This window comes from Cydia splendana, chromosome Z (genome assembly GCF_910591565.1).
Source record: "Cydia splendana chromosome Z, ilCydSple1.2, whole genome shotgun sequence".
Classification (NCBI taxonomy): Eukaryota; Metazoa; Arthropoda; class Insecta; order Lepidoptera; family Tortricidae; genus Cydia; species Cydia splendana.
In genome coordinates, this window is record NC_085987.1 from 39,044,586 (window position 1) to 39,061,949 (window position 17,364).

The window sequence follows — 17,364 nt, forward strand, 5'->3', positions numbered from 1 at the left end:
GGTTATGGTAGTCGGATAAATCGTCAATCTTAGGTTTCATTATTATATTTCTTCTCATTCTTGTGATTTTTGAGAAAAGTATGATTTTTTTCTTATTTTCTCATAATGCTGGCAATTAGAACTTAGGTATTTCTACCGGCTACTTTTGGTTTTACAAAATGAGCTTTCTTTATAGATTACGAGCCAGGAACTGATTTTTATGACCGATAGCGTCCCGCGTGTTAATCCGTAAAGTGGTTAAGGGAGATGTAAGTACTACTACCAATGTTGACGTATGCAGACTTAGCATCTGTAGAAAATATCGAAATGTCCGATTGTAGGTTTCTTGATTTTGTCGTGTTAACCCGTAAAGTGGTTAAGGGAGATGTGAGTACTTATATAATACCGGGTGTCCTTAGCCATTGGACTAACCTTGAAATCCCACGTAGGGTTACTTCTCAGGAATGCTCTAACGTTATATTTTTTTTAATTAGAACAAAAGATAAAAAATTACATTTCCAAACATAAGTTATATCCAATAATCGACAACAAAAAGAAACATATTGTATTAATGATTGGCAGTGTTTTTAGCAAGAGCGTATTATCAAATATGGTGCGTCATGTCAAAAAAAGCATACGTATTTTACTGTAGTGTAGTGGAAAATGATAAGAGCCCGTCTAAGTCTGTAGTGGTCACACCACAGGAAGAGGATTGCTCTTCCGTCCGATTGTAGGTTTCTTGATTTTGTCGTCAGCTGCAAATGAAATGTATTTGCTATGGTATCGTTGCATTTAATAATAGTATTATTATTCCAAATGTGTGTCAAAAACAAGGAAAATAGAGAATTAGTAGGAATTAGTTAATAAGAATTTATTGTAGGCTCATTGACAGAAAAAAATGTTAGGACCATTCCATATCGATATTAATGACGACCACTGTCTCACCTGTAGAAAATATTTTCGATAATAATATTATTCAGAAGGTCGTAGTATTATAGCAAGAAACCTGGCATGACTTAAATAATAAGCAACACTCGCAACATGCGAGCAACATCCAATTGTCCTGACCCCATTTGAACAGTCACAGCAATATCCTCGTATGCCTTCAACTTCGGTACTATTCGATGCGTAGTCAATGTATACTCGGTATGTTTTAGCATTCCTGTGGCGAGACCTGATATCGAATTTTATTAAGTTTGGCGTTTCTTTTATGTTTTTAATGCATACATACTTTTCATCAATTTCATCATTCAGCAATTCTGACAGCTAGTGATAGCTAATATGTGCCAGTAAATAATAAGGGTTATTATCAAATTTACCTTATCGCTAAACGACCATTTCAGCTTGATGACATAAAAGTAAAATACACAGTCAGCATAGAGTCAATTCAGCTGGACGACATGAAAGTAGAATACTCGGTCAGCAAAGAGTCAATTTAGCTGGATGGCTAAGAATTAGAATGAATAAGTAGCCAAACGTCTGGAAATATAAATAGTCCGTATGATTAGAATACCTAATAAGCCGAAAGTGAAATTAATTGATTGACATGAACACAGAACAAGTTAGTAGCAAAACGTCATGAAATGTAGGTAAATTAGTATGTATAATTAGAATACCTAATTCGTCGAATGTAAAATTATTAGTTTGACGTGAACACCGAACGAGTTAGTAGCAAAACGTCTGGAAATGTAATGTGTCAATGTGTTTACAATACAAATATGTAACAGACCACAGAGTTAAAGCTAAGGACCGTACCAGAATGATAGTGGACAACTGGAAAGGTGCATATTTTTCATTGAGTACCTAATATATAAAAATATAACATAAAATAAACCAAACTTTAACATCCCCTTAATACACTATTTTTAGGAATTCACTGTAAACTTATTTTGCTTGCAATCTGACTTTCTTTTTTATATTATTTATCAGATTTTGGACGACCAAGTCTGTCACTTTTTCTGATGCCCTATTCCACTTTTTCTTGAAGTCATTGACTGACGTTGAAGATTTTACATTTTTTTTTGTAGGTGCCGCTTCATCTTAGCCCAGTATCTTTCAATATGAGCACTTCGGGGCAGTTAGGCGATTTCATGTCTTTTTGAACTACGTCCACTTTGTTGGCTTTATACCATTCTAGTGTGACCTTAGAATAATGGCATGATGCCAAGTCTTCTGCAAGCACTCCTTGCGATATAATTCGGCGTTCAAGTTTTCTGTGGTAAAGAATGCTTTAGACCGCATCCCGCATTGACAGATTGCCTGCCAAACTAATATCTTCTTGCCGAATTTCTCAACACAGATAGACTTATCCTTTTGATTAACCATTTTACTAGCCGTACAGTGATGAACTGGGGTCCTGGTAAGGTTTTAAAGTCAAACTTACAATATGTTTCATCGTCCATTATTATGCATAGCTTTTTTTTGGTTAGCACAACATCGTAGAGTTTTCTACTACGTTTTCGGACAGCTGCCGTCTGCTTATCATCTCGTTTTTGTTTTTTTGTATATTTTTAAGTTACACCTGAGTTTGATTCGCTGAATCGTAGAAGGCGACGTATTGGCTTTTTTCGCGGCGTCTCGTACCGAAAAGGACGGTTTTTGTAGAAACATTCCGCGTCACTTTCTTCTCCAGTGACGTGTCCCACGTACCTCTCTTTCTGCCAGTCTTAGGCAGATCTTGTAAACTAGTAGTTTCACCGAACTTTTTTATTAATTTGTGTACGCCTGACGGACTAACGTTATACTTTTTAGCGAGTTTTTTGAACGGCATACCCTTCAATTTGCACCAGTCGTCCAAAATATTTTTGCGAACTTCTAAGTTTATTCGTCCCATCTTGATAATGCATTTTGATAATATATTTAAACTGGTATTTGTCACTGTCAAAAAATACACTTAACTGCCCTTTATAAACAACTAAAAAGTTTTACTCTTTGACGCAGAAACAAGTACTTATATGATCATAAAGTTGTCAACTATCATTCTGGCGCGGTCCTTAGGCAACATTTATAATATTAGTTTGGATTAGGGGTGTCCCTTATTTTGACATTTTCATTTGTTAGTAATGCATACCCCTTATAAACATTGGTTTTATCCCATCACACTCGGAACGTAAATTTGAGGTAATTCCTGGTACTCTAACTCGTGCCGACTTGTATTTGGATTTCTCCATACTAATTATACTCCATTCCAGATAACATAAGACTCTAGAGGTCTCAAAATTAGGGATTCTTAATCAATCAGAAGCGATGTTCGTACATTTTTTACAGATAATGTGTCCGCAATTAGATTAATTATTACATTATATGCATTACTAATTTTATAATATTACAAAATGCTCGTAAGGACAGCCTAGTATGGATAAATAAAATTAAAATGTTTATAGTTGTATTAATTATATTTTATTTATAAATATAACATTGAACATAATTGAATTAACTTGAACTAACTAAAACAAACTAAACTACTCCTTTATAAAAAATAAAGAAACATGGCCATCTACTCCTTTAGTTGAGAAACTATCTGTTTAGTCAAAATAATGTCGCTGATGTTTTTTAAACAACGTAATGCGGTGATAATTTTTTCAGTGAGTTTCTTCATTTCTCTTCTACACTTTCTATCAAAAAATATTTTTTCACTTCTCATGCTCAAAAAGTGCACCTTTATGTCGTGTGGAGACGACATAAAATCGCAATTTAGGCTCTAGAGCATAAAAGTAAAATTTTCTTCTAAGACGAAGGTAATCGGTCTCAACAGCCAAACAGTTAAAACATATTGCACAATTTTACTGAGCAATAAAATTGTGTAGATGACAAAACTTGTTATATTATTTTACTTTTGCTACAATTTATTAGAAATTCGTATTTTCTGTCATTAAATTTAGTAAATCACATAAAATAGGAGTCGATTATCGTTCAAAAATGCTCCGAAATGTTTGACTTTTCAGAAAACCAAGCGTCTGAAACTCTGATCACATGTTGAAAATTAAAAAAAAAAAATTAAAAGTTAGTTGGCGGGAATTGGTTATGTATTATGTTCTTTCGCTTTACGACAATTTCGTGGTGTAAATTGCCGTGAAAAATATAATTTATTTTCCTCGCAATCGAAGTGAAAAGCAGAGTGAACAACAAGGGCATAAATGTCAATTTTTACCCTCGTCTACTATTTTGGTCTTCGCTTCGCTCAGACCAAAAAATTGCCTCGCGTAAAAATGGGTCACTTTATGCCCTTGTTGTACAATCTACTATTTTTTTCTTCTTGTTGCTTCAAAGAGAACACTTGTAATTCTCTTTTCTTGCCATTTAGCTTCATGTTTCAGTGCTGCAGTACTTATACAACGTGTCCCAAAATTCAACGATAAGCTGGCACCAGAAGATGGACCTGATCATGACTACTCGAGGAAAAAAAAGAAAAAAAAAATATATCAATTTATTATGGAATTACAAAAAAAAAATGAAAATCGACACCCCTAATGGTATTTTTAACGACCATGTCTACAATTTTTTTAATATTTCTGTTTTTATTTTTGTATCGGCAACCTAAGTAGCCCTGCTATCCACCACAATCCTTAAAAATACCAGCATACATGTAGTTTTTACACAAGAATCAATCAATGTTAGTTTATCCTTAAAATTTTAACTTTCAGTCCACTTTCACTCATCGTGGTGTACAAAAAAAGTACTGATATGGCAAGTATTTTAGAAAGTTGACGCAATTAACCAAGATTCCAAAATGGTATAATACTCTAGGAAAACTAGGCACAAAATAAAAAAAAATTAGAGTAAATGTTCGAATTGCCTGCCACCGGCATTAATACAGACACGACATCGCTTTAAAAATGATCGTTTGTTAGTCGTGCATATCTTCTACCATTGATATGATCCGCAGCCTGTGTGATTCTTTGGCGAAGCTCGTCCAATTTTTCAATGGGTTTTGAGTAGAGTCTGTCTTTGAGACAACCCCAGTAGAAGAAGTCCAGGGGGTTTAGGTCGGGCGAACGGGGTGGCCATAAGATAGGACCAAGTCGCCCGATCCAACGCCCTGGATACTCTTGATTTAAGTATTCTCGCACATTACGGGCATAGTGAGCTGGGCAACCATAATTTTGAAGCCACGTGTTTTGGTAATAATCACGTAGAGGCACGTCTTCTGATAAGTCGGGCAAGTCGTTTTGCAAAAATTTCAAATAACTGTCGCCATTCAAGTTTCCTTGTAACTCAAAGGGCTCAATTACTTTTCCATTTAATATGCCCGTCCATAAGTTAATCTTAAATTGATGGAAGAGGTAGATTGGAACGCGATGAAGTGGTTCTCAATGAAATAGAAAACGATTCAACTACCTCGGTACGTGCCATAGAACTAGCTACGGGAATCCCAAAAAGTACTGCTCATCGAATTCTAAAACGTCACAGGTTTCACCCATATCACTACAGGCGTGAGCAGACGTTATTACCGCGGGACTATCCACTACGGGTCGAATTTTGCCGTGTGATGCTGCAAAAGCACAGGGAAGATCCCCAATTCTTAGATAAACTTCTATGGTCGGATGAATCAACCTGCAAGAAAGATGGCTATTTGAATCTTCACAAGTTGTAAGTTGTGAAGATTCAAATAGCCATCTTTCATTGCTCCAACTATGTATAGTTGGAGCAATGAAAATCCGCACCTGATGAGACAAGACAAATCCCAATATCAATTGAATAACATGCACGGCTACTCTTCTTCTCTTCTGTTTGTCGTAGGTAATACGTACATACATACATACATACTCACATACATACACACATACCTTCACATAAACACTTTCACTTCACAGCCATTTAATAAAAATTCTTAGTTTTTAATTTTAATGTACCTAGATTTAATAATAAATCGTATTTGGCTTAGATCCCCACGTCACAGGCTAAGCCTAGTGTGGGGATCACTGTACTTTTTTTTTTAATTTAAGATTAACTTATGGCCGGGCATATTAAATGGAAAAGTAATTAGGCCCTTTCAGTTACAAGGAAACTTGAATGGCGATACTAATTTGAACTTTTTGCAAAACGACTTGCCCGACTTATTAGAAGACGTGCCTCTACGTGATTATTACCAAAACATGTGGCTTCAAAATGATGGTTGCCCATCTCACTATAGCCCGTAATGTGCGAGAATACTTAAATCAAGAGTATCCAGGGCGTTGGATCGGGCGACTTGGTCCTATCTTATGGCCACCCCGTTCGCCCGACCTAAACCCCCTGGACTTCTTCTACTGGGGTTGTCTCAAAGACAGACTCTACTCAAAACCCATTGAAACATTGGACGAGCTTCGCCAAAGAATCACACAGGCTGCGGATCATATCAATGGTAGAAGATATGCACGACTAATCAAACGATCATTTTTAAAGCGATGTCGTGTCTGTATTAATGCCGGTGGCAGGCAATTCCAACATTTACTCTATTTTTTTTTATTTAGTGCCTAGTTTTCCTAGAATATTATACCATTTTGGAATCTTGGTTAATTGCGTCAACTTTCTAAAATACTTGCCATAGTAGTGTCAGTACTTTTTTTGTACACCACGATGAGTGAAAGTGGACTGAAAGTTAAAATTTTAAGGATAAACTAACTTTGATAAATTTTTGTGTAAAAACTACATGTATTCTGGTATTTTTAAGGATTGTGGTGGATAGCAGGGCTACTTAGGTTGCCGATACAAAAATAAAAATAGAAATATTTAAAAAATTGTAGACATGGTCGTTAAAAATACCATTAGGGGTGTAATTCCATAATAAATTGAGATAATTTTTTTTCTTTTTTTCCTCGAGTAGTCATGATTAGGTCCATCTTCTCGTGCCAGCTTATCGTTGAATTTTGGGACACGTTGTATATGCGATCATGGTCTTATTTGGCCCCACCCTAGTATTATATCGTCTGTGCGATGGCACAGACCGGCACAGAGGTTGAGGGATGCCTCAACAGCGTTGTTGGTACGGTGACGTTGACCAAAACAACTTAATTTGTTAAGGGATGTTCTTAAAATCCATTGCCTATTAAAATACTCATGCGTTGTGCTCGCTCACAAAGACATAGCCAAACATTGGCTATGTCCTCTGCTGGTAGTAGCGGTAGGTTGCTAGTGTGAGCCTTGTTATTTCTTCACTCTCCGTAGTTAGATACTTCTAATTTCCTAAATTTTCTCCACACTGCTGCATTATAGTGGTAGTAGCAACCGGCTACTATGGAACCGGGAAACACCACTTGACTCGCATTTTGTTGTGCAATCTCAAAGTCACACTTGAAATGTTTGATATTAATTTCAAAATAGTCTTTGATAATTTCAAAGAGGCGTTCATAGGTGTCTTGAGATTTATTGGGCAGCAACGCAAATGCAAATGGCACAACGTGGGTACTTTTCGTGCAACTGTCAATGTCCACGTGCATTGCATATAATTAACGAAATAGATCGGGTTTCTCAAAAGTACCGTCGCCTAAGTACTGTGTATTTTCATCAACCATAAATTTCACTATCTCTCGGCATCTTTTTGTGGCGAACAAGAAAAGTTTATTGTTCTCATTGCCGTCGACGTCAACTAAAAAAATCTTTAGAAAGAATTTCAGGCAGCTCTATTTCATTTATACAAGACAATTCTGTTTTACGCATGTTCAAGAAATTCCTCCTGGCACGGTGTAATGTATTTTTTTTAATGAAAACTGGGTATCATATCAAGATCCGACTCAATAAAAGCTTCTTCCATAATTTTTCTAACGGGAGTAAATTGTGTACGGGCCATTTTTTTTCATTTATCTATCACACAATCAATTTGGTTCTTTACGGTGTGAGAGTTTCAAGAATGGCCCAGCTTACTCTCCCTTATGATTTCTATTTTTGCAGCATTAAGAGTCACAGAAGCAGTGCACTCCCCTCGTTTACTACATCTCCACAGTGAAGTCCTTCCGGCATTCAAAGAAGCACAATTGTATCTATAACCATTTCGTATCAATACCTGTTTTCCTTTTTGACTCTCAATAAACATCAAGGAAAAGTCATCGCCATCCATATTATCGTCCGTAGCACACAATATAATTCTGTAAATCGTATATTTCTATAATTTTACAGCACGGAAATTCGCAATAATTGCATGAATTAACATTCACTGACATTGAATTATGACAATAAGTAAGACTTCTTATGCTGAAGTGGCCAGGATGTAAATAATCGATTGTGCGGGAAGGTTTTAATTATCAAGTGTCATATCAACACTTAACATCTTAAAATCAAGACGTTTTGCTAACGGGTCGTTTGGCGTTTGTTCCATTGAGTAAAAAAGACATTACACAATACAGACGTTTTGCTTCTTAACTGTTTAGTAACTAAGACGTTCTAAGATACAAACGTTTTGCTACCGGACCATTTCGCGTTTATGTCTATTAAGTAATAAAGACATTCGAAGATAAAGATGTTTTGCTGCTAGATCATTTTAAATTGTAACATTCTAAGATCCAGACATTTTGCTAAAGAGGCATTTAGCATTCATGTCTATGTTGCCACAAAGACATAACATAATCCAGACATTTGAGCTATATTGTCCTTTAGCGATAAGGTAAATTTGATAGTAACCCAATAATAATTTTAGTTGGTTTACAGTTTGATTGAATTACTAATATAGTATTTTATACAATCGTGATATAATGGAGAGCTTTTCAGTCGAGTACCGTGTTTAGATAACGAAGCTTGCTGAGTTGCCTAAGTAAGGTACGAGATTGAAAAGCTTGATTATATCACTATTGTATACAATACTTTTTCTACGAGTTAACTAAAATAACTAAAATAAGTAGTCAATAATACCATACTTACTACTCCTACTATCTGACTTATTTTACTCAAGTTAACTGAAATAGTAAAACAGTTAATATGAAAAACTACTGCGTTCATTTTTTAAGGTGCATTGGGGTAATTTCGGGAAAGGAGTCAAAAATATAGTGTTACCAAAATTAACCCAATGCAATACTTAGTTCTACTAGTGAATAATGAATAATGAAACACTCAATCTAATAACGTTTCCTAAGCAGTAGTGAGCAACATAGGTATTTTCATCGCTGTCACTCATTTACATTTAGTATTTTTCACAGTTTCACTCACAAAACAAAAACTTTAACACTTTTACAAGTTTTCCAATGCAGAGAAAATCTCCTGGGCGTCAATTGTAAAAAAAAAAAATTGTGATGGTCAACCAATCACAAAGCAGAGGCGTCGCAGCAGCGTGTTTATGTAGACGGAAGTATGACAGATGCCGCGACGGTATTAGTTCCGAAACGCCATCGTTGGCTAATTTGTATTGAGTCGAGTCTCCTTAAACAAGCAATATTTTGTCTAAATGTATGAAGTTCTAATTAAAAAAAATATATAACGTTTTTTAATACAATTGCGAAAAAACTACAATGATATAAAAAGCACAGTAGTTAAAAGAGACAGTTTTATTTATTTTTTAGTCCATTTACGAAAATAATACCATTGTATTATTATTTGTTGCCAAGTACTGATGATCTGGAGCTTCGTTGATGAATTTTTCAATATCATCTGCCGTCAGTACTTTAGATTTTTTTGCTTGATATCCTTGCGACTTTCTCTTCAAAAATACAGTCAATTGTGTGTAACTACCTATATTTACATCGTTTTTTGACTTTATCATTGTTTTTAACATTGAGTATTTTGACCACATAGTTGGTGCCTGATATATTTCAGATAATTCAAGAAAGTACGCCAACAATACGTTTTCCGAGAATGATACGGTTTGCTTTTCTCGTTTCCAGTTGACGAAATGTTCATAGGCAGCAATGTATAATGCTTTCGCGTTTTTCCGGTAATATACTGTCACTTGCAACGGATGCCTTTGCTTTGATATCTGGTGGCGTTAAACTAACTCCAAAATCGTCTGAATCACTCATTTTTATTTAATAACTTATGATACGTACGACGTACATGGCAATTACAAACATAAATCACTTAGATGTTGAATAAAAAAGGCGGGAAGGGAATAAAAAAGTTTTACTTTTAATTGCCATTATCTTTTTCAATGTGGATTCTGTTGTCAGCATTATGCCAATTAAAGAGAAATTGTATTATTATTTAAGAACATAATATTAAGTAAAAAACATGAATCTTTTTTTATTTCTTTATATTGATATATATCTAATTAATTACATTTATATTCTTAAGTGCAGTGTACGAAAGACAGCTTCATTCAATCGCGCGTTATTCAAGTAATACTATTGGGTCTCGCATAATACTCCTTTATTCCCAATCGCGCGTTGTTCAGGTGGGTCATTTATAAGCGGGTCTCGAATAATACTCATTTATTTAAAAATTATCAATCAGATTACTTTTTAGCACTAGTGTAAAAAAATCAAACTTTACGCACGATTTGCAGCTACAAAAACTAAACTTTTTGAGCAATTGTATTAAAAATCTCTTTTGATCGTCCTTAAGCAATAGCGGCACCTAACGAGCGGATAACTTTTTTATATTTAATTCCTAACTAAGGATAATAATGTAGGTATCCAATCTTTCGAGACACCTGTAGTGTCAGCTATTTCAGATAGCTTCTGTCGTCGATCTGCCATAACCATATCATGTACGTTGGAGACCATTTCCGGAGTCGTGATGGTTTTCGGACGTCCGGGGCAGTATTCATCTTGGACACTTGTACAGTTCACAATGTGCGGTCATCATCCCAAAGACTTTTCCGTGAGAGGCGATGAAAAAATTCCATTCTGCTTTTAATCCAAAACCATTCTCATGATTGCACAAGTTTATGAAATTCTTCTTGTATTGTGCAGCTGCACCATCACTAAAATAATATATTTTCCTAAGTTTAACATATTATTGTTTTATGAATTCAAGAAAACCTTTTTTAATTGATCATTTTGACCATATGGTTAAGTTTACACGTATAACTTAACCATAATGTTCAATTAAAAACCGATTTTTATTAATAGAATTTATTGATTAACACAATTGACATTTGACATATATTTTATCCTCCTTAAGGAATGTTTTTCTTCCCAGGTGGACGGCGGTATGACGTCAAATTCACTGGTCATGCAAATGCAGGCTGATTTAATTGGCATCAACGTTATCAGAGCAGGCTTCACTGAGAGCACCGCCTTAGGCGCAGCGCAAGTCGCCTATTGGGGAGTCGACGCTTCTAAACCGGTCACACCTATACCTATGACCGATGGTACCATTTATGTTCCACGTATCACAGATGACGAACGTGATATGAGATATAAACAGTGGAAAATGGCAGTTGAGAGGTCTTTAGGATGGGACCAAAATTAATATTATATTGGAATTGAAATTGATATTTTTGTGATAATTCATTGTTCGTGTAAAATTTTATACATTGTTGAACGTTAATATTGATAATATATTAGTTAAGTATCGCCTTATAGTGACTAGGTATATTTGCAATAATATAAGTAAGTAAGCAGGTAAAGTTGAAATGGAGTGAAAATGGATTATATTATCAGTTAGGTAATACAAATATGTATATTTAAGTATCATGCTGTATGCAGGTATTAGATGTCTTAGGCGTCAAGTGCAAATACACAATACCTAGGAATGAGAGGGCGAAGCTCCCTTTTCATCTACATGTGGGTATAATATATAGGTAAGTACCTAAATCATCCATCCCATCAAATCAACGAAGTAATTATTAAAACATATTTTTTTCATTGGCAATATTGATATACCTGTCAGATACGAGTTAAGCAGGCTTTGTAAGGTCTTTTGGTCTAGTCCCGCAGTGATGTCGTTAAAGTACTAAACTAAACGGTCTAACGATACATGTAACGTTGTACAAAAAACGCACTTTAAATGGAATATTCATTAAAAAAAGGGTTATTAAAATTACATATGCGCACATTGAAAATTTTAAACCGCGTGTAATGTAGGGCCGGCGTAAAATGGCCTTGGACTTTCAATGACCTAAGTAATATATTCGAATTGCATATGTTTTAGTCGCCGTAGTTTATGCATCAAACTGTCTCCAATTTAGAATCGTCAAGTTAATGAACTGTCTGAAAAATATTACTTAGGCGGTGTCACTCATTTTCAACAACCTTTGCGATATACACCAGAAACCCTGCATTAAAGGGTCTAGCAGCCAAAGATTTAATAAAGCTTAATGAAAAAGGCTCATAACAAAGCACAGGATTTTTACACTATGTGATTTTCATGAATTTTCTTGTTCATTAAAGCGCAACTTATGACAATTACAATATGTGCTTAAGAATAATAATTAATTGTTATGCTCCATGCAAGGTAAGTTGAACGGGCCCATAGCCATTATCAGGGTAATGGGAAGAGCAGAACAAGGCATGGATGTAAAAACATTAATGTATTGTCTTGTCAACGTTCTGTCGTCGAAGTAAAATTAATGCGGACTGTAAAATAGTCCTGAGATTACTGCAGGCTGTAAAATGATAAGGTTTCTAACGAAAGAAAAGAGTAGTAGATGTCCTCGTAACAGTATTGGGTTGTTGACGTTTACACAATATGTTGAAAATTAAATTAAAATATCTAGATGGAATAAATAGCAAATGAAAAAAACAAGCATAACTAAGTAGAGAAGGGAAAGTTACCAAAGTTTCGCATACTTACATATTTTTAAAACCATATACATGCTTAGTAGTTTTATAAATAAATAGATGCCATTACATTCCCGTCGATATAGTGAAAATCCGATACCCAAAATTTTTTTTGGAGGCCTAAGAAGATAGGTATTAAGTGACCCAGCCTGTATGCCGTTTCAGTTTGACAAACGGTGGGCCAAATGGATGGAATTCCGTATACGTTGAATACGTAGATAGAGGATCAAAGGGTCACACATCACACACAACAAATTCTTTGTTTGTATTTGAATAGAGGGAACATTAGATGCTTATTAGACCTACTTCTTCCTCTTGAGCGATAAGAAAATATCTCTAGTTATAGATGATTTTGCGATGGCGCGCTCCACCCTTCTACAATTACTTTAGGTACCAGGTACATGTTGAGAAGGTGTTGAGCGCGCCTTCGTGGATGACAATAGTATAGTCAGGGTTTAACGTATGCGGAATGAAATTATGCACAATGTTTGTGTAACCTTATAAAATAAAAAAAAATGTTTAATATAACGATAATGTTATGTACTTTTTAAAACAATCTACTAACAAATTTTAAAGTAAAAAGTAATTTGGCCCCATGCGTGCTGCTTTTCGTCAATTTGTTGGCAGTTTATCCATGGCTGTTGTGTAAGTCGATGTTGGCGTTTTGTTTAATTCTAATTAAATTTATCGAATTAAGAATAAGAATATTATTTATTTGAAAAAAATAATAATTAGAGCCTGTATCCAGCCATATTTTACTGATTCTTCAGTTGGGTCATTGGCGTTCTGGAAATAAAAGTTACCCTGTGCCATTCGTTGCCGTCTAAGGTGAATCCATATCCATAATGCATTCTACGTCGTTTTTTGCATAGAATATGTTTTTGACCAAAGTTGTAAGTCTGTTCTTCTGGGTAAGTTTTTGGTTTTTCGTACATGGTGGGTTTTACTTTTCTTGCTTGTTTCGCAATGCCCATATCATGTAGTAGATACTTTTTCACTGTTTTGCCATCACAGTTAAATTTTTTTCCGAGGTCTCTTGTAGGATTTAGCTACCCAACCTGCCGTATTTGTTTTCACACAAGAACATACTTTGCCCGAACCTGGTTTTCTAGTAGTCGTATGTCGAAGAGAATAGGATGATAATATATTATAAACCGGCCTTCGGCTCTCCACCTTTTCTGTAAAATGTTTAACAATCCTCGACTTCGGGCAATCTGGATGTGACGCGAAAATCACACGGTTTTTCGACGCTTTTCTTCGAGATTTGCCATAGTTTTTTACACAAATCCTACAAGCGAATGATTTGTACAACACTTTGACAGATAATACAGAAAACAAAAGATAATATCAACTTTTAAATATCGAATCATTTACTCTTAAAATTTTGTATAAAAACTTTGTGAAAATTTCATTCCGCATACGTTACATACTTTTAATTGAAATCAAAATCGTCATCGGGTATGATAGATAAAGCAGTGCCAAGACGCGTAGTTTTAAATAAGCTGAATATGATGACACTATAAGTATAGTCCATTCAATTTTGATTATTGTTTCGCTCACTGTTGCCCTCAAATTGTCAGGCTGAGACAAAACGTATCACACAGTACTGCGCCATCTACTTAATTATCTAATTAGCAGCTACAATTTGTTCGTAAAGTGTCATTCTATGGAACTTGCTAACTATGTAAACAAAAGTCACTAGTAAATTGACATTCAGAGACAATTTTAATATGGCGGTTTGTTTCAAGTTTCAAGTTCCATAGAATGACACTTTAGTGCTAAACGCGTCTTAGTATTTTTTGTCTACAAGTATGTTTTAATGATGCACTATATTGAGTTTTCAATATCTTGTTACGATTAATAAGATTGTTTATATTTAATTTATAGAACAATTTATTTTATTAGACGCATATTGTCAGTTTACCACACCTACAATTTATTTAGGTCATTCGTTATTTTTATTATTAAAAATATATTTTTGACTATAATGATGGTCTTCATTTACAAATATTCCTTTAAGCCCCTACCTAAGTAGTGGTTCGGAAAAAAGTAGCAGCACATTAAGAGCCCATCAACGTGCACACTAGCGCCACTGCTAAATAATCGTGATTATTTAAATTTAACGAAATATATTTAAAAAAGGGGGCCGCTACGTACTGTACTTTGTATTTAAGTACCTTTTGAATACATCAAACTAGTTTTTATGTTGCTGGATTCGTCAATCTATGAACTCAAAACAAAAACGGCCGTTTAACTTTGGAGCATAGATTAACGAATCCAGCAACATAAAAACTTTAAATACCTATCGTTAAATTTAAATAATCACGATTATTTAGCAGTGGCGCTAGTGTGCACGTTGATGGGCTCTTAAGTAGATTTTTCATTTTATTTTGTGGTAAATTTTAAGCAGTGCTATTTTGTGGTGATCTATATATACTATTTTGTAAAATTAAATAGGTACCTACAATCGTATAAAATGAAAGGACGATTTCATGTTTTCTCCTTTTATATGACATCTCACCTAAAACTTTTAAACAGCGTCTTCTTAGAGAATTTATGAGGTGTTGTAGAAAACGGCAAATGATGATTTTGAAATTGTGTTGTTCAAAAATTTACAAATAAGGTACATTGCAATGAAAATGAGAAAACTCAAAGTCTTATACATTTAAATATGACGGTATTTTTATTTTATAGTATTTTATCTACATATTAATAAATAAATAAACTGCTTCATAATTAGCAAAAAATTGAAAATTTTGCAAATACTTCACTGCTACTTTTTTACTGAACCCCTCCTTAATTTAGGTTATTCATTAAATACCTGTATAAAAAATAAGGAGCATTAAAGGACACGAACGAGAGCACATATAATATTTCAGAAGCACCCAAAAATTCACCCCTTAAGGGCCTAGATTTACCTAGAGAGGTATGTTAGGACCATACCTACATCGGGTCGGGTGCGGGAATGTTTAACACTAGCCTAAAAAAATTTAAAAACAAAATCGATTCGAACTAGGTAACTACATCCATGGACAAATTTAGAGGAACGCAAAAAAAAGTTTAATTAGGTACTAATTTTGAAATTTAGAACTCGTGTAATTAGCGTCTTCTTCTTACATAGCTCACATTGAAGAGGAACCGTTTTCCTACCTTTAAGGCCTCATACACTGGGTGTGATCTGAATTCAACACGGCGGGATATCTTCTTGGGACTTGGATTTGCAGGTGGGACCGGAGAATCGAGATAATTAGGGGTATCTCTAATATTTCCGCTTGCTGGTTGTCTTAGATCACAAATAACCTAACTAACCTCATATTACAGCCGACATTTTTGGCGGAACTCGCGGATATGAGGTGGCGTCTCCGAATATCATACATTTTACACGAAATTTTTGCTATAGTTACTTTAAAAACAACATAACAAATTATTTCTCTACTTGCAAACTAAATAAAAGATAAACTGTACGTTAAATGGCGGCAAATGAAAACTTTCGCACGTCACGCATCCGTAGTTTTTTTTTAATTCGGAGACTAACTTGAGTCGGGGTCGATTGCCATATCGTTCGATACCAACTAACATGCGAGATTTGTCAAAATTGTATGCAATTGACATTTCATTTCTTTCAGATGTTCGAAATTTGAATGTCATTACCATACCGATTTTGATATAGTAATGAAGCTATTACAACATTTTAACAGATAAGAAATTTGATGCAACAATATTATTTTGGTAAAATCTATAAGTACTTAGCTACATACTTTTTGTCAAAGTTGCAATTCCAATAGTTATGTGGAGGTTGTCTTATATATATATCTTTCCACCATGACTGCTCTCCATAAAATGGAAATTTGTCTGCAAACTAGATGATGCCTCGTTGGTAGACTGCATGTTTTTATTAATGATTCACAAACATGAAGATATTAATTACAATGGTGTTATAATGACTGAAGTCAATGTCGCTTGTTGAAAAACGGCCTGAATGTTACTAAATAGTTTCAGTACCTACTTGTAGTAGATCCTGCTAAATCCAATCTAAAGTGGTTGTTGACGAGGTATTTTCGATAAGATAAGCCTTACCTAAGTTTTAGAAACTGTAAAGCCAAGTTTACTTATACACCTTACACCTAGTGCTAATAGTCTAGCCTGTTCACTTTAAGATACTGCAAATCGATGTACAGGTTAGCCGTTTGGCACACGCATACTAGAGGTCAAAACAAAATTTTTGACCCGCAGTTCTTAAAAAAAATTGTGTGTGTGTCCGAGTCATTGAATTTTTTGTATGAGAAAAAAAAAATTTTTTTTTAGAAACCTATCGTGTGTGGTGTTGTAAGAAAGGGCTTTTTGAGGCGATTCTAAAAATATACCACATCATTACATTTCAGCCATTTTTTTTTAAATTAAGCCAAAAATAATTTTCAAAACATACCTAGTTTGGGCTCCTTCAGATACGATATGGCTGATTTTTTTTTTGTACAATATATCGCAAATGATACGTGATATCCTCATATCTAACCCTAATAAAGCAATTTTGAAAATAATTTCATTAAGTTTTTTTTTTTTTTTTTTCAATTTTACTAAGTGATACAGTCCCACTTCAGTACCTATTTTACGAGACTTAATGGAACTGTAGTGCACATATGGTGTATATTAATCATAAAATGATATGTAATATCCATATCTTTGTCTCTCATGTCGCATGCAAGCAAGATACTCCTTCGCATTATAAACGCTAGGCTTTCTTCCTTCGTTGATCACCAGA

General features: G+C 34.6%; 1 protein-coding gene and 1 long non-coding RNA gene across 2 annotated transcripts in view; one reads left to right on the top strand and one right to left on the bottom strand.

Annotated features, from left to right (window-relative positions):
- LOC134804071 (glycerol kinase 3-like) overlaps window positions 1-14,593 on the top strand; it is a 62,327-nt gene extending 47,734 nt beyond the window's left edge. The window contains exon 8 of the mRNA XM_063776972.1: window positions 11,023-14,593. Coding sequence (XP_063633042.1) covers window positions 11,023-11,295 — 273 coding nt within the window. The 3' untranslated portion in view covers window positions 11,296-14,593. The remainder of the gene's footprint in view (window positions 1-11,022) is intronic.
- The window catches only part of LOC134804162 (uncharacterized), a 147,299-nt gene that overhangs the window by 66,824 nt on the left and 63,111 nt on the right, over window positions 1-17,364 (bottom strand). The gene's annotated exons all lie outside the window — the stretch shown is intronic.